At 34.6% G+C, this 26,473-nt stretch overlaps 1 protein-coding gene across 2 annotated transcripts in view; it reads right to left on the minus strand.

The window, feature by feature from the left end:
• Vps41 (VPS41 subunit of HOPS complex) overlaps positions 1-26,473 on the minus strand; it is a 167,315-nt gene that overhangs the window by 116,040 nt on the left and 24,802 nt on the right. The window contains exons 3-4 of one of the 2 annotated variants that reach the window (XM_046460605.2): positions 10,211-10,318; positions 4,389-4,466 (exon numbers count right to left, since the gene is read on the minus strand). In XM_046460605.2, the coding sequence (XP_046316561.1) occupies positions 4,389-4,466; positions 10,211-10,318 (186 nt within the window). Of the gene's footprint in view, positions 1-1,731; positions 1,751-4,388; positions 4,467-10,210; positions 10,319-26,473 lie in introns of those variants that run through there. The other variant, XM_058584458.1, reaches the window with a different exon arrangement.

Raw genomic sequence — 26,473 nt, forward strand, 5'->3', positions numbered from 1 at the left:
TTTAATCCTAAATTTAAAAAAATTAGGAATACCAATAGACTGCAACCTACAGTTCAAGGAAATTCCTCAACCCTCCTCTTAAGAGATTAATTTCAAATATTTGATATTCATCTTAACATAAAATATCCAATAAGCCCAGTTTTTTTCTTATCACTTTCCTTTTGTAATCATCCTGTTTAACAGTATTCATTTAATATCTCCTGTCATAACAGCAAAAGCTCGTCATCTTCTTTTTCTACCAAAAGAAGAAAAAGACATAAAGGTAAATGGCAGAAATTTGGCTTAATCAATGAAGCTCTTTGCTCTTCCAGGAACATACTTAAAGGAATTAACACTTAAATCATAAGATAAAATGCTCCAAAATTTCAATAGAGAGATGGCACAGTAATTTGATCATTGGTTCAAAGTAAGTACTCCTAATTACTTAAGTTTTAATATTCAAAGTTTTAATTACTTATAAAAACTACACATTTATATTTAAGAAAAATGAAGGCTTTTAAAGAAAAAGTAACTACTATAATTAATGAGATTATATAGGCATAAATATCATGTGGGAATTTTAAAGGAATTTGGGATTCTCTAAGAATTTTGAAGTAATAATTATATTCTGTATAAGCAATTAAGACAACAATTATCCAGGAGAATATAGCTTGACCTGTATTATTATATATAATTTCTTAGAAATTTGAGCTATTATATACGACAAGTTAGGCTTATTTTAATTTTACTCTTGAGTTAAGTAAAACTTTATCAAGTAATTTTGGATTAACATTAAGTTATATCTAGTCAATCTCAAAAAATTATGGCTATAGTATTTTAATTAACATATATACTAAATATTCTTTCAAATACACTGAAACATGAATGATAACATCCATAATAAAGCTTCATGCTAACAGAGTCAGAGGTTTATTGGGCATTTTTTTATTAAAGAAGTTGTCATTCTTAATCATAATCAATAAGAGAACAGTCACAGATGAATACAGACTAACTCAGTGGCATAACTCATTTACATAAAGATATTGGAACAGGATAAAAACCTAGGAAAGGCAATGGTATTTATAAGCAAGTAGTGGAAAGGGTTACTTCAACAGACAGGGATAATTTGAGCCATGCCCAAGGTCCGCCAAAGACACATAAACATGCACAGTGATACGTACACATGTATGTGTGCTACTGAGATACAACTCAAAAATACCTATGTATTTTATATATGTATATATCCGGGAAGCCATTGAGTCAGTATTTTCGGCACTCTCTATCCTCTCTTCGCCCAGGTCAAACTGTTATCTCTTATCATTACAGTCAGTTTTGCCTTTTCTAGCATAGTATATAAAAGTTATCACATAACAAATACATATGGGTGTCTGGCTTCTTCAGTTTATATCAAATCTGTAAAATATATCATGTCATTACATGTTCCTTTTGACATTACTAGGGAATGAACCCCAGGGTGCTTTACCACTAAGCTATATTCCCAGCCCTTTTTACTTATTTATCTCTTATTTTGATACAGGATCTCACTAAGTTGTGGGGGCTAGTCTTGAACCTGCCACACTCCTGCCTCAGTCTCCCAGTCGCAGGGATTATAGGCAAGTGCTACCATGCCTGACTAGATAGTCTATTCTTTTGAATGCTAAGAACACATCACAATTTATGTATCCATTCCACTACTGATGGACATTTGGGTTGTTTCTAGTTTGCAGCTGTTATGAAATAAGTCACACTAACCTTCTATGTTTCTTGTGGACATCTGCACAGCATGCATTTTTCTTGAACATGTACCTAGAAGTGCATATGCTCACTTTTAGTAGATTCTGCTAAACAGCATTTCTTTCAAAATATTAATAGAAAAAAATATCCTTCTTCAACATGCAGAATGATTTGTTTAGTTATTTCTTCTTTTATATCACATATATTTTAAGTAAAGTTAAGAGACTTTCTGGTGCAATGATTTCATCCACACTCAAACAATAGAATTCCCTAGGAAACCTTTTTAAATAGTGATTCCTTAATAATAGTACCCTCTATCAAAACTTATGGTACGCTCTGTCAAAACAAAACCCTATTGATCAACAAGGGTTAGGAACTACTGCTTCATAATTCTATTACTGGAATCTAAACTAAATAAACAATGGATGAGTTAGGATATTTCTTGGGAAAAAAGTTGTGCAAATGTAAAGTATTATTATTTTGTCTACTGTTAATTAGTTTAAATTACTTTTTTTACCTAGAACTAAAAACTAAAGTCAGGAGTGTCTGTTCATTAATTTTTTTAAATCCTTGTATTTCATTGTGTTTATTCTAATAAAGACAAAAGTTCTTGATTAAATATGGCAATCATTATATTCAAAGAAAATTCACAAATTCAGTTTTTAGAAAAGATTTCCTTTTTAAAAGAGCAATGAGACAGAGGCCTACAAAGCAACCACATCATCGGAAACAGGGGGAGGAAAAGGAATAAAGGGGAAAATTTCATAGATAATTAGCCCAAGATTTAGTCTTCTTTCAAAAGACAATGGAAATCTGAAACATAACTTAAAAGTCATTTAATATGATACTGATCATCAAGAAGACTTAGCCTTATGTAAAATTTTCCCACAGTGAACTATCAACTTCTTGGGTAAACAAATAAACAAAAAATAGCACCAGTCATCCTCCCCTGCCAAAAAATGGTGAAATGCTATAAAGAGCTTAATTTCAAAGATGTCATACAAGCAGGACTGGGGCGGGGGGGACTGAAGGTTAGGGAAAATTTATGTATATCATAAATCATCTGAAAGAAATGCATATAGGATAACCTGACATAAAACTTTACTTCAGAGAAGCTATAATTAAAAGTATACACTGAAGAGACACAAGGATTGCTTTTCAGAAATACTACAACAGTACATACCTCAACTCTTAGCAAGCAAGCACTGCAACTTCTATACAACACTTTTAAAAAGACTTACTTGGCAGCAGAACTTCTTAGAAATAATTAAACTGGAGCAGAAAATTTAAGAGATCATATAGGCAAACTCTTTTTTAAAGATGAAGAAACAAGCATAGCATCTCTCTCTCTCTCTCTCTCTCTCTCTCTCTCTCTCTCTCTCTCTCTCACACACACACACACACACACACACGCTCTGGCCCAGTTACACATTTTAGTGGTTGGTAACTGAAACACCAGATGTTTAGGATATCAAGATGTATGCTGGTATGTACACTGTGCAGGAGGTAGATGAGAGAGGGTCAAAAGTATATGCCTATTGCCTGAAAGGGATGCGAAAGCAGAACAAGAAGCCACAATTTCCCTGAGGTGTCAGTATGATTAGTAGGCCTGTTTCCCTTTCTGGGCTACTCCAAAGATTCTATCACCATTCTGTGGTTCCATTTCTTTTAAGCAAAACAAGGCATTCCTTTTCCTTTCAACACATGATCCTTTAGAAACTGCAATCTCTTTGTAAATTACATTAGTAGCTTAGGATGAATCTTTCAACAGGTGCTCCTTTTTTTTTTTCAAAAAAGTAATTTCTGGCCCCAATATGAGCATCTTATTCAACCCAAATATTAATATTCACACAAAAATGGAAGTTATAGATTCTTTTAAGGTATACTTTAAACATCAAGCTTCAAATTCAACATTTCCTTTATCCTCAATGATTCCAAATCATAATTTTAAAAAATAATAAAAAGCTTTGCTTTCAATCCACAAAACTTCTAAGATCAAACCTGAGAACACTCACACAAAATATTTTAGCTCCATATATTCAGAAGAGATAAACTGATCTAGCAAGATGATCAATCAATTTTCAGTTATTTGTAGTATCTCAATAAAATGACAAGTCATGTGCTTCCAAGTGATATCAGTCACCAACTGAGGGAATTCATACTTTAAGGCTTCCACAAACTCTCAGGGTATATAAATTAGCACTATGAACTAACAATAGCAGTATTTTTTCATCTAATAACAATTCACCTGGACACTTTGTTAAAATTTTAAAAGAACACACATCAGAGTATTCTAAATGTTCCATTTGCGGTCAAATGAATGACTTTAATTAATTAAAAAATAATAATTAATAATATTCATCCAAATACATTTTATATGGAGTTAACATATAAAAGATACCCAGTCAAAATATATATAAGAAATCCCAGTCAAATTATGTAATGTGTTTATATGTGTACATGTATATACACACATACAGATCTTTTCCTCTACAGGTTCAATTATAAAATTTTTAGCATATACTATAAAATTTAAATTTATACTCTTAGTTCTCTGTTTTAATTGATAAAGATCCTCTTTATGCTCTTAAAACAAAATGTTAAAACTAGTACTCTAGAGCACAAATTTTGAGCATAAAGTTTAACACATACATTATTTTATACCATATACTTACTACATCAAACTTCTGAGTGATGTTTCCCTGGACATCAAGTAAATAAACCTTGCCATAATGTGTGCCCAGTGCCAAAAACTGTAAATAGAACAGAAAGGCCAGTTAATTAATGTATTATTAATAAAGAATTAGTAATAAAACCATTTTCAAAATGATGATGCTTAATGCATAAATGATCTGTAATATCTCAGAAGATATACATTCCTTGGAGAAGGCTTGTTTCCAGTTTCAGGGAAATGACAGAACAGGACCTATTTTATTGTGATAGTGCAAGCTAGCTGTCAGAATGACTCATGAGGACCCTCATCTACTGACAACTAATGGTGTGTATGCAGTCTGTACACAATGCCTGATGGACTGAGGCAGTAAATTAAAAATGCAGCCGTGAAAGCACAACCAACCTACGGCTGAATACAAAGTCAGAAGGGAATGATTAAGAAACTCCCCCTAATTTATGGCAAATGTGTAAATCTATGCTATCATATAAGTTCAATGCAAAAATGCATACAAACAACGAAATATTATTTTTTGAATGGATAATCCATCCCATATTGAAGGATGAAAAACCTCAGAGGTACTTTACTATCACTTAGCTTTAGGATGTCTCTAAAAGAATTACTATAAATATTGAGTATAAATGTTTATATTCTAATGCAAAAAATCCTCTTCTGTCACTAAATAACTGTTGGGCTACATATTCATTTTATGATATCAGGCTACTTCATAACTTGCACTGTTTCTTTACTTCTTTGAACTGATCCTAAATGATCTAGAAGAAACTTGAGGACTACCTGAAATATGACATGAGATTTCTCTTCCTTTTTATTTCTTTAAGCATTACTCAAGAAGTCCAAAATTCTCTGTATTTCATTGCATGTGAGCATGCTTCATTGCAGCCTATAATGAAATACTCAAATTTACAGGCACTACTAAGCATTTCAGTCAAGCAGCACAATCTTTAAAAAATAACCTTACAGAAAGTCAAGATTTAAAAGGATTTATCAAAATGGAATTGCTTAAAATGAAATTTCAGTTCAGGCACTTAAAATATGAAGCTACATTAAAGAAGAGTCACAAAAAGGGAAAGAAGGGGTTCATTAGAAATTCATCCCCTGCAATGCCTTTCACTCCTGCAAGGTTGCCTTTTTTCAGGAAGAAAAAAGTCCCCCGGGTAAAAAAATCAATACTGGTTAATAAAACATCAGGTGTGCAGACATAACTAGGTATGACGATTCCGCTGCACAGGCCTGCCTGAATGCACCAGGTGCCAGGACGATTAGTCATCCAGGGCAGACAGCGAGCCTGGTGAAAACAGGATGCTTGGGCACTGGAAGGGAAAAAGGTTAGAGGTAATTCTGATGGGAAATTAGTCTGAATATTTAAACCAAATAGGAATGTTTTCTCCAAAGCAAAACAACATTCTAACCAGAAACAGAGGATGCAAATGGTTATAATTTTATCTCTACAGTGACACTACTGACAATATTTGAACAGAAAACCACTTTATAAAATTCTAACTGAAAACAAACAATACTCCATTCTAAGGCTCTCTGTGGTAAAAGAATGGGTCTTAAAAGCTCCCCGCACCCCAAGTATCTCACAGTATTGATTCTCCTCATAAATACTGTATTTAGTTTGTTAGGAAACTAAGGGAGGTTGGATCCTTAAAATGCTTTAATACTGTGTCATTCTCTGACACCATTGTAAAGGCCATTTTTGAACTTCTAATTGCACTTTATTTTATGAAAGTTTTAAGAGGTTCTATACAGAGTATTTTACTCACATATTAATTCTTCTCCCCATCCCCCCAGATTACTAATTTTATTCATTTAATACTTAAGATACAAAGAAAACAAAATAATTATTTTGATTTTATAGTTTCAACCTAAAAGTAAAATTACTTTAGAATACATTTTTTTAATGTGATTTTTTTTATGACAAGCTACCTTTTGTTTAGGAAAACATTTAATCATCATCTTGCTACTTTCTTTTAGAAATAAACAACTATGTGCTCTTCAAAAAAAGTTTAATAGGCTGATCATATTACTAAAACTATGGATAAGTCATATTCATCTGCTAATACCTTCAATAAAATAAAACAAAAAATGCAAAATGGCAAATTGAATACAAATGTGACAGAATATTAATGCAAATCCTTCATATTTTACTCTTTCTAGCCATTAAAAAGCCTTAAGCTTTTATATATATTGAGTTTTGTTTGTTTCCTTCTTTTTAGACCAAAAGCACTTAAAATCTAGGATGAACAAAGAACAAATATAATTTCATTAGCCCCCTTAATGTTTAATTACAAAATCTTGATTCACTTTATATGTTATCAGATTGGGCATCCCATTCTCCAAAATCCAGGCCTAACTGCTTTTACTTTGCAAGACTGAACTATGTAGGTAAACAAGTAGAAGAGGTGGTAAGCCATACTGTGAACATTACAAAAGAAACATTTCAAATTGGGTCTGTTCCATGATGTCATCTACCTTTCTCATAGTGTTTTATAGTATTCAAAGTTTAGAACTGAAAGGGCCTTCAATTACACATGAGGAAGTAAGTTCTGGCAATTGATGAGACTTCCCTTGAGATTTCCCATCCTATAGTTAAGGACTATAGAGTTAGAGCGAGGACTATAGAGTTAGGGCAAGAAGTAAAAGCTAAAATATGATGCTGGGGGTGTAACTCAGCAATAAAGCATTGTGTAGCATGCTTAAGACCCTAGGTTCAGTCTCTAGCACCACAAAAATAAAATAAAAGTAATACTAAAATGCTCTTAATTTGATCAGAATTCTCTTGGTAGACACATAGACCTCAGATTAAGAGTTCAAAATCTAAAAGTCAACATTGATTACTGTTCCCAACCATTAGCTCTCTGGCCAAGTTGATTTGTAAGTAAGATGTTAAAAAGTGTGTTCTCCATTTTAATCATTCAATGGTTCATTCAACAAATACAGAAAAAATACTATAATGTTCTTAAGACAATGAGCAATGTGACTTACAGGTTATGGTACACTGAGGGAAATATACATAAAAATTGATTAATTGCAATTAAATTTAATGAGTATGCTTAAAATGAAAGTATCTGTAAGACCTTATGGAACACAGGAAGTATCAGCTGTGCTAAACCTGAAGTAGAAATTAAATAACAGAAGCCAACAGTGTAGGATGGTGCTAAACACCATTTTCGGCAGAACAGATACAACCTACTCAAAGGCACAGCACACAATAAAAAGACAAAAATCAAGAAATTATCTGCCATTGTACATAGATGAAGCATCAAACTCATGCCCAGATAGAGAGGTGATGAGGATAGAATGGTTGGCTAGAATCATCTGAATATTTATAGAGATAAAAGGTAGATATGTAGAGGAAAACAGGGTGTTAGTGAAAAACATTAAGACATCAGGAAGCCAATTAAGAATTTTGAGCAGGACTACATGATCACAGTGGAATTTCTAAAAGATTTCAAGTTCAGGCAGGAAAAGAAGACAGCCTATAATACAGCAGGAAAGAAAATATTGCCAGACTTAGGGAATGACTCAGAAAATGGCTTCAGGAAAGGGGGAGAAGGCACCTTTGGCTTAGGTGACAAAGGAAATGGTGATGCCACCAAATGGTACAGAGAACAAAAACTAGATGGAAGTTTAGAAGGAAAAGAAGATGAATTCATTATAGACACGCTGAGGTTCAAGTAAAAAGAGACAAAAGGCAGAAATGTTTAGAAAGCACCTAGATAACATACTCATGCTATTCTGGTGAGGTCAATGTGTAGGTGGCCACAGAAGTCTTGCAATTCAAAACAAAGAGAAGATAAAAATATGAGAAATGTGGATAATGAACCAAATCTTGGAAAAAGAAACGTGCAGGGAAAAGGTAGATGCAAAAGAGAATGAAAGAAACAGAAGGAATATCAGAAATTACCAAGAAAATAATAAGAGGGATGTCAAGCTAAAGACATTTTGAGAAGAGGTGAGAGTCACAATTTAAAATCAGTAAACTGTACACCAACTGGTAAATTTATAGACAAGACTGATACATCCACACAACAGAATACTACTCAGCAATAAAAAGGAATGAAGTATGACTAATATATAAATAAGAATTAAATAAGCTACATCACGGATGAACTTCAAAAACACATGCCATCTGAAACAAGTCAACACGAGAGATCAAATAATATATGAAGGCATTCATCTGAAATATCCACAACAGGCAAATCTATAGAGACTGAAATTAGACTAGTGGTTACCTGAGGCTAGTACTGAAGGGAGGAAATGAACTGCAGTAACCAAGAAAAGTAGACAAAAAGATCCTTGAACTGGAGAAAGAAAACCTCCTGTGGGTAAGGTGGGGTATAAATCTGGATGAGGTGGGAAAGGAGTCAGGAACTGAGACCAATTGTGCCTCATGGTTTCAATTTTCTTAAATAGAAGTGACATCATCTTCTGAGAGTGAAAGGACAGGGGAACTGCCAACTAAATAAGCTGATGGAATAATAGCAATTTTCAGTGACAAATTTTGACAAATTTACCTCACCATGTGAGACCCTACGAATACTAGCTGCCTTGGTCATGGCACTAATTCAGTGTTGAGAATATGGCTGAGGGACACAATGCGAAGTTGGGATGTGAGATAAGGGAACACACTGAGAGTTTGAATAATTAATCATTTCACGCAGTCAGAAACGAAAAAGAAAAAATGGGATTAAAAATTGGGACTCTAAAAGTCACAGAACAAGGTGGTAGGAAAATGAATACGAAAGCCTGAAGGGCAAAAGGAGTCAACAGAGAGTGTAATGAAGACTACAGATGCTCAAGTTCTAGGTATCTACACCATGCAGAATGTGGCCTTAACAGAAGGGGATGAAATAGGAGGAGGTGAAAAACAATGGAATTAAATAAGGATGAAGAACTGAAAGTCCAGTCTTTAATGAGTGAATAACAGGAACAAGAAGTTGGGGGAAAGAAGCAAGGGGAAAGGGTAACCCCGTTGCTGTAGCCAAATGGCAGGCGCCTCAGAGGAGGTGATTTCTGGAGAAGAGAAAATCTAGTACACTATATAATGAATACAGGCTTATAAAATCTGAAGCACAAAGGAATTAGGTATGCAGCAAGCAGGAGAAGGAGACAACACTGCTGGTAACAGCAAAAAAGTAAGTAGATGGATCAGAGGTCAGGAGTTTCTTTGCAAAAAAAGACGAAGACCCACTCACAAACTCACAGGAAAAAACAAATGGTTGCAATACCATAGTATGCCCTATTCCAAGCAAAACAAAGACTGTTATGGTCTAAGAATAGGCTAAAGGTGCTCTCCAGTATCTAGTCTGAACTGAAGAAGTGGGTGGGAATTTTGTTATACCACGAATCCATATATAAGATATATTTATATGTTTGTATAATGTATAAAGAGCAATCGCTGGCATTTCTACTGATTCCTAAGACCTCCAATGGAAACTCTTCTTCTTTTATAAAAACACTGATAAAACAAAAGAATGAATATGCACCCTATTCCTACCCTTAATGTGTTCCTAATCTAATCTTTATGATTTCAGGAACTGACTGATGGAGTTCTCAAAATCATATAAAATCTTCACATCATTTTCTAAATTCTACTTGATACACCATAAGAATGTGTGTGTGTGTGTGTGTGTGTGTGTGTGTATAAAATACCTAGGTGCTGGTTTTGTTGTCAGTGAAGAATAAGAGAGGAGGAGCAGCTGGGAGATACAATCACTGTAAAAAACCACCCCACAAACTTCAGGACTCCAAAGTGCAAACTACCAACACACACAAGAATCCTCTGAAAGTGCACCTTACCTTATCATGGACTGTCATGCAGCTAGCTGCATCCTTCTGAAGAATTTCAGTTACCCCATTGGAAAGCCTTTCATACTTCAGTTTGGGTTCCTCTTCACTCTCTTCTTCCTACATAAAAAGCAGAGAAAAATGACAGCTGTTGCAGATTTGTTTGTTTTGAAGTTTTTCCTGGGTTTAGTGGCTTGTTCTTGCTTTGTAGGGGTGTGTGTAGTGGGGAGGGTGCAGGGGATATCCTGTTATCCTTTCTCTCCTCTGTGACTCATAGAGAGCCCACAGACTCATTTGCTTTCACACATCCATAGGCCTGAGCTACCATTTGACTACAGATTGGAGTCACTATTTGTAGGGAAATCAATTTTACTCAAATTGTCATCTTGGTATTTAAGTTCTCAACTACTTGCTAACCACTGGAAGACAGGACTACCTCTGTGCCCTCCATATCCAATTCTGTGACCCCATACATCATTATCATAACAAAGAAGGAAGGAAAGAAGTGGAAGAGGTGGGAGAATAGAATGAGAAATAAAAGAAGGCAAGCAAGATAACAGTGCTAAAAATCAAAAAAAAAAAAAAAAAAAGAAACTCTCAACACACACTTCCTAAGGGCAAACAAGAGATAATCCCCTCACCCATTTTATCAATAATTACAACTACCCCTGAAGGTTAAGATCTTCATGTTTCCTTTTGCCAACTGGGTGTATCAACTTCATCGCTAGAGTAAGTTCAAAAGCTGAAAACAGGAGTTACAGACTTAGAGTGATATTGTCACTTTCTATTTTCAAGCTTACTGTTTGGTACAGCATCATAAGATACTCTTCATCCTCATAGTTAAGGAATAAATTTAGTAATCAATATTGACTATAATGACCATGGATAATAAATCAAGGATAGCGGTAAAAATTATTACAATAATGATCCAGAAAAAAATTAATTTTACCTCAGTAATGACAAACAAAAAAAATGTTCACATATCAAAAACTATGACAGCATAAAGCCAAACTAAATAGAAATTCATGAAAGTAATCTATTCACTGATATTTACTTTGAAAATAACTGCAGAGTATTCATTATGCAGCTGCTATTAAAGTACCTTGAGATACATCAATGCTCCCACCCAGAATAACTACAAAGTCTTGATAAAATATATATTAACTGTTCCAGGAATCAAAAACCTACTGAGGCAACCTTGCCAGAAGAGTCAAGATTGTAGGGTGGTGGAGAAACCAGAGAGGTGAGCTGGAATTCTATAGACACCATCTTCCTGGAAACATTCACCAATTCTGGGTATAGGAAAAGGGTCTATGAACCCAAACTCTGGCAAGGAAAATAGCCACTGCTGGGGGTAGGAAAAGCAGCAAATCTTTTGGTGCTCATGCGATACATAGAAAAGTTTGGAGATTTGAGAGGCCATGATTCCAGTGGAAGAGAAGGGGAGAAAACTGAGATTGTTACATAGTCACTTTTCCCTATAAGACAACTTTTATTTTCTAAAGCTATATAGGGTGTGAAGCTAAAAAGCTAAACCATTTGCTTTGATGTACTAAGAAGACACGAATTAGAGGTCTGGAATCATCAGGAAATGGTCCTCATAAATACCACACACTCACTGTTGGAAATCCTGGTCCTTAGGGGACCTTAAAACTTAATAAAATATCCATGGAGCTCTGACTTACTTTAATCTCTGATTATAATCAGGGAACATAACTCCCAACATATCTACAGATGTATCTACAGACTAAAGGAAAGAGAGACTCCACTTTGATTTAAACACACACACACACACAAACACACACACACACGCATGCCTCTACAGTTTTTCACTTAAAATTCCAAAGGTTCAATTACCAGGCATGCCACAAGACAGGACCAAATAACCAAAAATCAAGAAGAAAACACAATGTAAAAATAAACCCAAAAGGGCTAAAGTAGAGCACCTGCCCAACCAGTGAGGCACTGGGTTTGATCTTCAGTACCACATTACATAGAATTAAAGTTTAAAAAAAAAGAGAGAGAGAGAGATAATAAATAAATAAATAAATAAACCCAAGAGTAAGACCCAGATATTATAGTTAGCAGTAAAAGGGTATTTGTCATTGTATGTTCAAAACAAACAAAAACAAACCAGAAGAAATGAGAAAACTGATAAAAAGAAATTTTCAAAAACTGTAATCTCTAAAAAGAGAAATGAAAATTTTACAACTGAAATTAAGAGTCACTAACCAGTTTAATGGAAGTTTAGCAAATCAGAAAAGATTAGTGACACAGAAACATAAAAATAAAGCTCTTTTAGACAATAAATGTTTTAAAGGGTATGTTAAACGTTTTCGTTGTGTTCCATGGGTCACACATTCTTTAGTGCATTTTCCAACCATTTGTCCTTTCCTTTGGAAGTCCAGAGGACAAATGGATTTTTAAAAAGATACTATAAAAGAGACATGTGGAACACAACAAAAAATGTCTAATACTTTAAAAACATTTATTGTCTGAAAGAGTATATAATGCATGTAATTTGTCTAACATATTACATAATTAAGACTTTTAAAAAACATAATCATTTGATAATATACTTTTATTATAGTCTCAGAAGGATAAGGAAAAATGGCAAAGAGCAGGAGCAACACTTAAAAGATATATCAACTGAGAATATTCCAAATTGCTAAGATATACACCAACAAATTCAAGAGACTCTGCAACCCCAAACAGGATAAACATGAAAGAAATCACACCTAAAGCACATGATTAAAAAAAAAAAAAAGATTAGGCAAAAGAAAAATGACTTCTAGAGTAATAACTGCTCTGCCTATTGAAGATTATGAGACAGAAATGACACCTTAGGGAGAAACTGCAAACTCCAATGCTCACAGAAATCCTTACCTCTGTGGCAAAGAACTGCAGTTTTACTTAGAAAGGGGTTAATTTGTTAAAAATTGGAAAGGATAGGTAATAAGCATCATGCTAAAAGTTTAAGATCAGCTATTTCATCCTCAAATGAAAGAAAGAAAGAAAGAAAGACACAAAGAGGAAAAAACACTATAAAGTTAAGTGGAATTATCCCATGGACAGAGTTTCAGTAAAAAAAAAAACTGACTACCATAAGTTTTAATTTCCTCAAAACAGTGGATAGAGACAAAGCCGAAAACCAAATTCAGTTATAAATACTAAGTCAATGCCTTATATAACATACTACCCAGTCTCCTACAAAGATGACTCTATACACAACAAAAGCCTCTGTAATTGCCATGCTTACAACTATAAACAATTGACTGGTAAGAAATGTTTTAAAATTGCTTCTTTAGCAGATGCATTAGTTATCAATTACTGCATCACAACTTATGCCAAAACTTACTGATTTAAAACAGTAATAAATATGTATTCTTTTACAGTTTCTATGGGCAAGCAATTCAGCAGTGGCTTAGGTGGTTGGTCCTCTCAAGATCTGTCTAAAGGTTGCATATGCAACAAAATGAAACTGAATCCCTTTCTCTCGCCATGCACAAAAGTGAATTCAAAATGGATCAAGGAGCTTGATATCAAATCAGAGACACGCCGTCTGATAGAAGAAAAAGTTGGCTACGATCTACATACTGTGGGGTCGGGCTCCAAATTCCTCAATAGGACACCCATAGCACAAAAGTTAATAACTAGAATCAACAAATGGGACTTACTCAAACTAAAAAGTTTTTTCTCAGCTAAAGAAACAATAAGAGAGGTAAATAGAGAGCCTACATCCTGGGAACAAATCTTTACTCCTCACACTTCAGACAGAGCCCTAATATCCAGAGTATACAAAGAACTCCAAAAATTAGACAATAAGATAACTAACAACCCAATCAACAAATGGGCCAAGGACCTGAACAGACACTTCTCAGAGGAGGACATAAAATCAATCAACAAGTACATGAAAAAATGCTCACCATCTCTAGCAGTCAGAGAAATGCAAATCAAAACCACCCTAAGATACCATCTCACTCCAGTAAGATTGGCAGCCATTATGAAGTCAAACAACAACAAGTGCTGGCGAGGATGTGGGGAAAAGGGTACACTTGTACATTGCTGGTGGGACTGCAAATTGGTGCAGCCAATTTGGAAAGCAGTATGGAGATTTCTTGGAAAGCTGGGAATGGAGCCACCATTTGACCCAGCTATTCCCCTTCTTGGTCTATTCCCTAAAGACCTAAAAAGAGCATGCTACAGGGACACTGCTACATCGATGTTCATAGCAGCTCAATTCACAATAGCAAGACTTTGGAACCAACCCAGATGCCCTTCAATAGACGAATGGATTTAAAAAATGTGGCATTTATACACAATGGAGTATTACTCTGCATTAAAAAATGACAAAATCATAGAATTTGCAGGGAAATGGATGGCACTAGAGCAGATTATGCTAAGTGAAGCTAGCCAATCCCTAAAAAGCAAATGCCAAATGTCTCCTTTGATATAAGGAGAGTAACTAAGAACAGAGTAGGGACGAAGAGCATGAGAAGAAGATTAACATTAAACAGAGATGAGAGGTGGGAGGGAAAGGGAGAGAAAAGGGAAATTGCATGGAAATGGAAGGAGACCCTCAGGGTTATACAAAAGAACATACAAGAGGAAATGAGGGGAAAGGGAAAAATAATACAAGGGGGAGAAATGAAGGTCAACAGAGGGGGTAGAGAGAGAAGAGGGGTGGGGAGGGGAGGGGAGGGGGGATAGTAGAGGATAGGAAAGGCAGCAGAACACAACAGACACTAGTATGGCAATATGTAAATCAATGGATGTGTAATTGATGTGATTCTGCAATCTGTATATGGGCTAAAAATGGGAGTTCATAACCCACTTGAAGCAAAGTGTGAAAGATGATATATCAAGAACTATGTAATGTTTTGAACAACCAACAATAAAAAAAAAATGTTAAAAGGCCAAAAAAAAAAAAAAAAAAGGTTGCAGGCAAGACGTCAGCTGAGGCAACAATCACAGGAGGACCTGACTGAAGTTAGAGTATCTGTTTCCAAGATGGCTCACTTAAATGTCTGGCAAAATGGCACTGACTGTTAGAACAAGGCTTCTCAGCTCCTTGCTTACAGGCTTCTCAGTAGGTCTGCCTGAATGTCATCAGAACATGACAGGCAGCTTCTATCCCAGTGAGTGGACCCAAAGAACAAAATGAAAGTCTTGTGTTTGATATGGCCTAGCTTCAGAGGGTATGTACTGTCATTTCTACACTATTCTATTGATCATATAGGTCAGCCATGATTCAGTATGAGAGGGAAGGACACAAGGACATGAATAACAGGAGCTGAAGATCACTGGGAGCTATCACAGAGTTTAGCTACAAGAACAGTAATCAAATGTTAAGAACAACAAACTTGTTTCAAAAAAGAAATCATTATTCCATGTGTTCTGATAAGCTGTCATAAATATAATACAAATATATATAAGCCAAAAGTTGTTTATTTAGGAACAGATATACACAATCAAAGACAAAAGGGAAGTATTATAAACACAGTTATCCAAAGGATCTTCACATTTGATAAAAAGATACCCCATGATAATCTACACAACCCAAGTAGCTATCCCATTCCAAACTTCTGTTTTTAATATAAAATATGAAAGCGCTAATTAATCTAGTCTAAACCAACCTGAAAAAGGAAAATAACAAAAAGCAACAAATAAACACTTCTACTTATGTGTCTACAAGGAAGAAACAGAAATCATTACAAAGTTAACATTAAATGTGACACAGATGATGTGTGCATTCTGAAGCAAATGTGTTAAATACAAATTGAATCCTAAATGTTAGTCTTTATAATAAGGTGCCACATGTTGCTCAAGTCTGGACATCAAATGTGCATCCAATGTGAAAAGTTAATTCTAGCCTCTTGACTTTTTTGCATAAAAGCACTCATCCACGGACCATTAGATAAAGTTACTGTAAATAAGGTTTGCCTGTCTTATTTATAAGTGAAAACTAAATAATTTCTCTCACATAAATATACAAAAATAAATACTTTCACGACACAGTTCACTGAAGCATTCTTGCAAGGTTTCAAAAACCATAAATAAAATGAAAACTCTAATATTAGGCACTTGATGTACCATTTCATGCTTTTCTGACAGGTATCTTTATGTTAAGTTAAAAGCAGGCTAAAGGTGAATTTTTAAAGTTTTTTTTTTCCCTCCTTGCTGTAAACAAAGAAAACAAAGTGATTCAAAAATACAATTCACAGAGGTTATTCTGCTACACCACCCTATATACCACATTTTCAATAAAATAAAAATTTTAAATTAAGTAGATTTAATAGAGTTTCACTTTCATTTTTTTAAAAAAGTTTTAAACAGAAATAAGGCCTTCATGCAGTTGAACTTCCATGGTAAACAACCCAGTGTTAATAAAAAGCAAATCAATAATTTTTGTTAAATTTTAATAATCTTACAAACCTACAAATAAAACCATCAACAGTCTGAGTTGAGATGACAGTTAACTGCGTTACTATGACAACCTAGTGGAAAAGAACAAGTCCTGACTTGCAGCTAAGCAAAGATATGAACAGAGTGACATTTACCCATACAAGAAAAATTTGCAGCTTTCCTTTAAAAAGAATCAATTCCTCAACTAACATGGATTTTTACTAAGTTTATAGCACTTTTAATTAAAGACAAATCCTTTAAACCTTCCTATGAAGTTCTAGAACACTATCTGAAAATAAATGTCATATCACTGTCACTCTTACTGAGTTTTGAACTTATAGGGGGGAAAATTACTTTGGAGGTTAACAAATTAAAACAATTAAAGATTTCTGTCTGAAAAACTGCTCAGCAATTTGTTACTGTTGTTAATTTGTTCCCACAGGGTAAATTTTCATGGAGGAAAAGTCTTGCTACATAACATGGACTTGTATATGAAAAAGAATACTGTATTTTGCTTTTCACCTAGTAATTTTAAGTTTGTGTGCCAAAAAAAGGTCTCTTTTCTTTTTTAGTGTTTATAACCAACGGATTCTACATTTTTCGTTTTGTTTTAATTTTACCAATACCTTTCTTTCACACATTAGTACAATTTACCGGACCTAATAACACTGTTCATAGTTCAAATAAAGACTTGAGTTTTACTTGTAAAAAACATATGGCATATGAAATCTAGAGGTTAAAACAAAGGTCATTACATTTTTTATTATTCCTATTTATGTCGAAATTAAATGTTTATTTCTGGATACTACTTTTTCAATAAAATTCAGTCATATTTTGACAAAATAAAATGATACAAATGCACTGAAGGAAAGAGTAAGATGTCCTACAAAGCCCACATTAAGACAGTGGAAACACCATCAGTCGAGCACCGCAAAGACAATTGGCAATCTCACTACACTGAGATGGCCTTTCCCAAACCAGCTTCCCCTTGGAGAAAGACCTCAGCTGAACCACCAGGAATTTTAATCAGATGAATAGTTTACTTGGTTTCATGTCATCAACTACATCTAACTAGGGGCAAATCCTTTTAATAAATATCCAATATTTTTAAAGCTAGATACAATAGGGAAACACTAACATCCTCAAAAGAAATTCTCATTGTTTGGGGGGGGAAAAAAAAAGCACTCGTGCAGTTTGAACTTCCTCAGTAAAAGGGGAAAAAAAAAAAAAAAAAACCAAGTGTTAATAAAAAGCAAATCAATAATCAACCATGGGTATGAAGGTATAAAATAAAGGCTTTCTTCCTCTAGGACATTCTCTCTAGAACTGTAATTACCTTAAGGAGAATGAAATACTCAAAATTGGTAGTCAACCTTATAAGTTTAATATATAAAAATAGCCATCAAAATCCACTATCAGAACATTTGAATTTTAGAAAACTGGCATTTTAGCAGAATACAACAGTCATTAATATGGTATTATGTAAAAATGTGGATGTGTAACCGATGTGATTCTGCAACTTGTATTTGGGGTGAAAAATGGGAGTTCATAACCCACTTGAATCAAATGTATGGAAGATGATATGTCATGAGCTTTGTAATGTTTTGAACAACCAATAAAAAAAAATTTAAAAAAAAGAAAACTGGCATTTTAAAATATTCTCTTTACAAATTATTCACATCCCAAAAGCCCCATGACATACTAACATTTCTTTTCAGTTACTATTTGTTAGAGAAAACCAAAGAAGAACAGAAAAATAAAACCAGTTGGTGCAACATACAAATAAGAAAGTTTTTTAATGCATAGTTGAAATTAATGCTATATGTCAGTCAAAACACAATCTGAATCTTGAAACCACAACCAACAACATTGTAAACAACAGATCTAATCACTACCATAGGATATTATCAACAAAGGCAAATTAGACAAAAACTACACATTGGATATACATACACATTTAAAATTATAATGTTACCATTTAATGTATATGCATAATATAGGACATCTCCAAGTATATCCCATAGTCAGAGAGGTTAAGATATCCATGGTGGGAGGGAAAAAAAAAAGGTAAAAATGATCCATGACTGGGGAAGGGGGGTGCAAGATGCGGAAAACAACACTGAAGGTCAGGTTCAAAATAATTTGAGGACTAATGACTTCAACTAGTTTTTCATTGTCTAAATCACCACCCACCACCAAACACAAAGAATGAATGCTTCTTCCTTAAAGGGGCAATTGTGACTATTAATTATTGTATGCTATAGTTCTATTACAGAAAGGACATTTTATTTATACAAAAAGATGAGTATCTGCTAGGAAAGACAGCTTTATAAATCCTTCTAAAGTGTCAAAACATATCAAGAAAACTACATAAACAAGCTGAAAGAGTAACTTTTGGTTTCCATTAATAACACAAGGTATTATAGCTGCCTCAATGACCAAACTTTTTAGGAAAGTGACATGGAGATAATGGAACTCATCTACAATCAAACAACTGTGGTCAAAGCTCCCAGGATACCATTCCATCAGACTGCTGACAGATAAGCAATTACATTCTTATATGAATGTAAATTATGTTGTTAAACTTTCAACTTTCAAACAATATTGCTATTATGGAAAAACATATTATTAAGAAAGTAGCTAAATTAGCTGATAAATGTAATCTGAATGGCACAAGTCTACTTTTTCCAATAGAAAATTCACCATGAATTTACTTATATCTACATATTATTTTTTAAAGTGTAAAATACATATGTCTAAATGGTTCTCAACTGGAGGTGATTCTGTCCCCCAGAACATTTACATTGCTTATTTGACAACATCCAGAGTTATTTTTGTTGTCACAACTGGGTGGGGGGGTGGAGAAAAGGTGCAACGAATGGAGGTCAATTATGAAGCTAAACAACCTATGACACACAAGACCTAGAATACAAAATTATCCAGCCCAAAGGCCAATAGTGCTAAAATTAGAAACTTTGAGTTAAATAAACTTCACAAAATATTACACAGACATTAAAACTTATTTCCAAGGATAATTTAATAGCAAAGGGAAGAGTTTTCATAATGTCTTGTTAGGTGAAAAATAGGTCACAAACCTGTTTTGCATAATCCAAATTCTACTAAAGAAATCTATGTGTATACATGCAGGAAATTAGAATAATAAACACCAAAACAGTAACCTCTCTATGCTTCAGGTTCTTTACCTGTAGAACAGGGATGATAATAATAGGACACACATCACAGGGACCATTAAAGGAGACAGAGAGGACAACAACAAATAAAAATTCACTATTCTGAGCTATAGCCAATATTTCCTAAATTTTCTAAAACAAATACATCATATGTGTTATAAAAATAAATGCTTCTACTTTCAAAGGTATTTTTCAACATCTTCTTCAAAACTTTTTATCGGGTGAACTATGATTCTTATCTCTCAGAGCTGCTTTCCTTACCATAACACATGGACCCGAAAAGTGAGAAAAAGTTGAGCCTGTAATAATTGAAGAGCTCTACTTAAGATTCACAAGATATGCAGTCTTCATAAACCCTGGTCTCTCCTTTGCCCTGTAGTATCAGAATTTCATGTTCAATTCAAGGAGGAAAAAATAAGGTGAAGGTTCCCATGCCCTAAGCCACATACCATAAACAAGATCAACTCTCATCATTTATTTTATATTGGGAAAGCGATAAGAATATATAGAGGAGGGAAAAAAATCAGAAAAGCAAATAAGCTTTTCATTTCCTTCCAGCCATATGGAATAACCTCACGAATCTTCAAGATATGCCATTCAGGTGGACAATTTCCGCCACTAAAGCCAACATAACCCTCTTTTCCTTTCTTCCCAATATCCCTTGGTGATCACAAGATCCTTAGAAGCAGGGTTTATGCCTTTTCATTGTTCTGAACTTCACCTAACAAAACTGTGGGTACCTAATAAAGACCAGTGAAAACAAACGTCTGTTGTAACAGCACAGTGAGTTTAGTAAGCAGCTTTTTTCTAAGACATTCTCATTTAGATTTCCACACTCCAAATCAGAGACTGTCAACCAAAGGAACTGCAAGAAGAGGGGTGAGAAGGTGGAGGCACCAAACAGAAGCAGGTGGCTATTCTAAGGGTAATGTAAATTGGAACTATAGATAAATTTACAAAAATGAAACTCTAGCATCTTCCAGTAGAAGAAGCAAATAGAAGTCCTGCAAACTCAAACTTCAGGAAAAAAAGTTACATTTTTTTCTAATCTGTAAAATGTTATATGAAAAAGAAAAATATTAGAGTTCTTGAAATTATTTAGAGGAGATTTAAATACTTCTCAAGCAAGTCTGACTGCACATTCCATATATCAAGTGCAAAGAAGTACCTTGTTAGACACTCCCACCAAAGTCTTCTAGAATTTCTCAGTACTTTTCATGAAGAAACAGAAATAGGCAAAAACTTACAATAGTGATAAAAATTAAAGCACTGCCAAACAAATCAAGGAGAAAGTGATGCATTTGTTGAGTGTGAATTCATTGCACACTCTGATTTGTTTTAAGAAAACAAACTACATGAACAAAAGACAGCTGCTTTCTAGCCAACCTACCAACCCTCTGTGTCTACACTTGGAGCCTGCTCAATTCTACCAGAAGACACCCATTCTACCCTTTAAGGCCTATTCTCCAGGAAGTAGGAACTATGCCTTCAGCCTCTGCCCCCTTTATCTCCATACCCTGGTACCTTTTAGCCCTGACCACCACTTTTCTACAACTTTCTTCATCAATTAGAGACTCTAAACCCTACACGAACTGGACACTGCATTATCTATGGCCTAGGTTTCCAATCTTAAGAGCTTCAAAATTAATGGAACTCTGATGGCAGTAAGGTGGGCACTGCAGAGATAATAAAGGTAAAAGCAAAAGTAAATTAATAAACCAGATAACAGAAACATTAGTAAGTCTCCAAGCATTAGTACTTGCTATAATTTGGATCCTGAATGTTCCCCAAAGGCCATGTGGCTTGGTTGCCAATCTGTGGTGCTTTAGGAGTTTGTGGAACCTTTTAGAGAGAGGACTAACGGAAGGAAGTTAGATCACTGGGAGTGTACCTTTAAAGGGGATATTGTCACCCTGGCCCCTTCTCGTCCCCCTCTTTATGCTTCCAGCTGCCATGAGATGAACAAGCTCACTCTGCCACATGCTCCCACTATGATATACTATGCCATCACAGGCACAAAAGCAACAGAGTTGAGCAATCATGGGCTGAAACCTGTGAAATCATGAGCCAAAATAAAATGTTCCTGCTTACAAACTGATTATCTCAAGTATTTTGTCACAGTAATAGAAATTTGACTAACAGTACTTTTTCAAATCAAATCAAGTAAGATAATCACAGAATGAACTGAGAAAAATGACAGTCATCAGAGTACTACCTGTCTCCTACAGTAAGGAACCTGCCCAGACTGTGTTAGATAACAGTTCTATTAAAAACCTTCAAAGAACACAAAATCTCTAAGTTACTTAAACTGTCCCATAACAGGGTCATATAAAAACTTCTCAATTCATTTTGGAAAATTTGGTATAACCCTAATATCACAACTCTTGGAGTACACCAAAGGAAAGAAGCACACATTTCCTGAACACTTATGGTTCAATCATCTCATGTAAAAATTTAAATGTAAATGCTTTACATAGACTCTCACAAAAATAAAACTGAACCTATATTAATAGGAAACATTTAAGATCAAGTATTGTAGAAATGAAAACACTAGATATTAAACTATCTGACATTATCATTTGATAGTTCAAAAAACAAAAATCATAAGGCAACGTGACAGAGACTCAGGCAACATTTATAAACACTTTCAGAAACACTTGCTTCTGAAAAAAAACCAAGCTTTTAATAAGTTAAAAAAAAAAAAGGTTTCCTTCTCAAAGAGCCTAGAATTAAGAGCTGGGAATGCAATTTGAAATCAAAAGCCAACAAGATATGATACTTAATGAAGTAAGAGAAAGCATTCCCATCATCCACAGAAAACAACCCAGAGGTGCCAACTATCACTTTCACTTCTTTCAAAACCAATTTAGAAATTTTAGCCACGTCAAAAGACAAGAAAACAGAAAAGATAATAAATAGATCACTGTTGTATGGTCTTATTTGAAGATGATATGAGTAATGAAAGAACAAAACACAGTTCTGCCAAGACAGCTACCCTGAGCTTCGAGCTTCCTCCCTGCAAATCAGCCCTGAAGACAGGATAAAAATGATAACAAAGAGATTTCAAACTCCACATCCCCAAGTGAGAAACTCTGAAGGTAAATGAAACCACCCAGAAAGAGGAACAGGGAGCTTGCATCCAGGGAAAAGGCGGCAGTGGGGGCCGGGTGCAAGGTCAGCTGGCTAGATGCTGTGCTTATCTTTCCACAAGTTTCTCGGGGAGGTTCTGCTGCTTCATTCACTAGCACAATGGGCAGCAGCACCCAGCTCTCACAAGAGGTGAGAATGACCAGCTACATTCACTCCTCCAGCTTCTATTCTGACTTCTTCCTAGGGCTACTGCCCCATGAAGTACCGCAAAGGGCACTTCACCAGAGCTCAAGAAGAGTCATTGCCCAGATTCCTATGCTGAAACACATTTTTCAAGAAAGCATTCAAAATAATAGGAAAAAAATCAGGAGATGTTGTAATAGAGATAAGAAATAAGGAATATCAAATATTTTGATAAAGTTCACTAATGTCATTTTTTTAAAAAGAAAGAGGAAGGGAAAAAGGGTGAAAAGCAGAGATAGGCAAAGAAGGAAGCAAAAATTATTCAAATACCTACTTAGATAGTAAAAAATTAAATGAAGTGAATAACTAAGTACCAGTCATAAAATTAACTCAAATAATGTTTTCCTATGCCACATGCAATTTGTACCACATGCAGCCTATATATACTAAGCTAGTTACTTAAAGCCTGAGTTACCTCACTTTTTATGAAAAGGAAAATAATATGTATTTCTGGGAATTGCTATAAGAATTAAATGTAACAAATGTTCACAAAGCACAAAGCACAGTGTCTGGTAATATTCACTGAATGTCAGTTCCCCAAAATATTACTATTATATGTGTTATAGACCAAAGTTTAAACTGCAGAACTCATATCCTTCCTTCTAAACTAATTTCCTATCACACTACGAGAACACAAAATTGAACAAACAGTAACACTTCTAATCTAATTACCTCTTTGTTTTAAACTTCTTACAAAAAATGAAGACATGTTGCCTTTGATTCTATTGCATCATTAAAAAGAATGTTTTCAGCTCAAGTGTAGCTCAGAGATAAAGTGCTTGCCTAGAATGTACAAAACCCTGGTTTCCATCCCTAGCACCAATAAGTAAATAAAGTTTTCAAACATATCTAAGTGTGAACCTTGTTATATGCAAGGGGAAAGAGACTATTACACTAGTCTATTTACTAAGCCTGGAGCCTATCCTGGACTCTTGCAAAGACTAAAAATAGTCTTAGACAAAATGCCTCAAAACTGCCCGATCCCTGGTTAAGGAAAAAATGACCACAGACTAAAACCTTAAGCTCTATCAGAAGTTTCCTCACTCCTGTCTTTCTGTGATACTATTCTGAGAGATTTATTTAATCCACTGAGGTCTTTGAAGAAAACAGTCATATTTTAATGCAAGAAATGAGATGACACAGATGTCTGGGAATATCTGTCTTTAAAGCCACTTGCACTAAAAATCAAACAGCTCATGGAAGAAAAGAGTCCTCCATGCTATTTAGATGTGTACAGGATTTCTTGAACCTGTAGAGAATGTCTTAAAACATCTACAGCGCAGAATCAGACACTAATTGTCAGTGAGATCATCATTTAAACAACATCAATAAATAGTCATCAGAAAAGACATGCATGTTTTTATAAATATAGCTCCCCCACAAGGTTACCAGTTTCATTACAATCATTTTCTCTTGTTTTCCTTTGCTTTGATATATTTGACTTCCCAAATTCTAAGAAATAAAGCCAAATGAAAGTGCTAAGAGGACAAGGTCAGCCAATCAAATTACTTACTGCATTGGATTCCTATTACTGACCACAAACTTAGTGGCTTGAAAAAACACAAATTTGTTATCTTACAATTCTGCAGTTGCTGGTCTAACAAGACCACCTGAGGCTAACATCAGGATGTCAGCTATGTAATACTCCTCCAGAAGCTTTAGAAGAGAAACCATTTCTTACCTTTTCCAGGTTCTGGAAGGCCACCTGCCCACCTTGGCCTTGGCTATGGACCCTCCCTCCACCTTCAAAGCCAACAAAGGCAAGCCAGGTCTTCCCACATCATATGAACTGTTCTCCTGTTTCTCTCTATCATCTGTAAAGATCCTCACTGTTACCCTGAGGATTATCTTGCCCAGATAATCCAGGACAATCTATCTTAAGAGTTACCTGACAGCAATCTTACTTCCTCCTTGCCTTGGAACATGCCATATTCACAGGTTCCAAAGGTAAGAACACAGATATCATTGGAGATTCATAATTATACCTGTTACTAATGACATGAGGATTAGGGGGGCTAAAATTGGTAGGTTATTGTGTTAGATGCCCAAAGCCAAATCTAAAGGTAAAAGACAGTTCTCATTTGCTGGTTCCTAATTAAAGCATGATTCTTTTGAGGACACAGTCTGTAGTCAAACAATTCTCAATCTGAATCAGACCTGTTTGAAAAAAAGACCTCTCAAAGTTCCAGTTTCACCATCTTCAAAATAAGGACACAACTGTATCTTATCAGAGAAGCCCTAACCACTGAAGATAAAACTGTAACTTCTCAACCTACTCCATATACCACTTAATCAATTTTATTTCTTTTAGTCTACAATATGTATTACCACCTCATCTATCTGTAAAATATTTTTGCTTACTATCTACTTTCCTTATCAAATACTAATGTACCATAGTATCCTAGTGTTAAGAATATTTGTTGAATAAATCAAAGGATCAATCTTATATTGTCTAAAATAATTTTTCTCCCAGGCAGTGAAATTATGAATTTTGTTCAAAGGTCTATCACAGAGGGAAACATTCACCTTTCAATCTCTAACAAATGACAGAAATACAGATTCAAAAAATCTTACAACCAGAAAGTTTCTACCAAGTTTCCAAATGGATAATTTTTATAATATATTCTTCAAAGGGAATGTTTATCCATGCCTGAATGATGCAATAAGCAGCAGAACCTGTTAATATTAATAGCTCATTAAATAAAAGAGCAAGTTTTTAATCTGAGAGCTATCTGGAAGGCTATAACATTATAACCCCATGCTCCATTTTTCTCAGCAATCGATCTCATAATAGGGTACATTACCATTTTAGTTGCTATAAATTTGTTTATTAAAATTAATACATGTAAAGAATCAATTTAAGTTTCAATAAATGATTCATAATGTTCTACCCACCAGGAGAGATAAATAAATTATTTTTGTGTGATGCACTTTCTGATTAAAAAAGCTCTCTCTTGATTTCTCACAATGACTGATTTTTATTTTAACAAAACTGATAAAGGATTCTCCTAGTGGCTGATGTACCTAGAAGCTGCATTTTATTTTAAACTTAATTTTTCATTCAACAGAAATAGCACCTGGGTTTATTTTAATAGCTTCAGCTGTCAGTCCATTTGGTTTTAGTAAAATTTATATACTGAACACATTCATGGCCTCCAAACTGTGGTATTTGGAAGAACCAAACCACATCTAAATAGAAATCTGTTAAGGAGGTTATTAATAAGGATAACAAAAATTATAAAGATAGAGTGGTACTAATTAACTGTTTTGTTATTACAAGCCTTTGCCCAGGGGCTGGGTAATGCAACATATGTACGTGAATTTTTGCTTCAATAGAACCTATCAT

The sequence above is a fragment of the Marmota monax genome, unplaced genomic scaffold, assembly GCF_021218885.2.
Source record: "Marmota monax isolate L192 unplaced genomic scaffold, Marmota_monax_Labrador192_F-V1.1 WCK01_AAM20220418_F8-fsc00107, whole genome shotgun sequence".
Classification (NCBI taxonomy): domain Eukaryota; kingdom Metazoa; phylum Chordata; class Mammalia; order Rodentia; family Sciuridae; genus Marmota; species Marmota monax.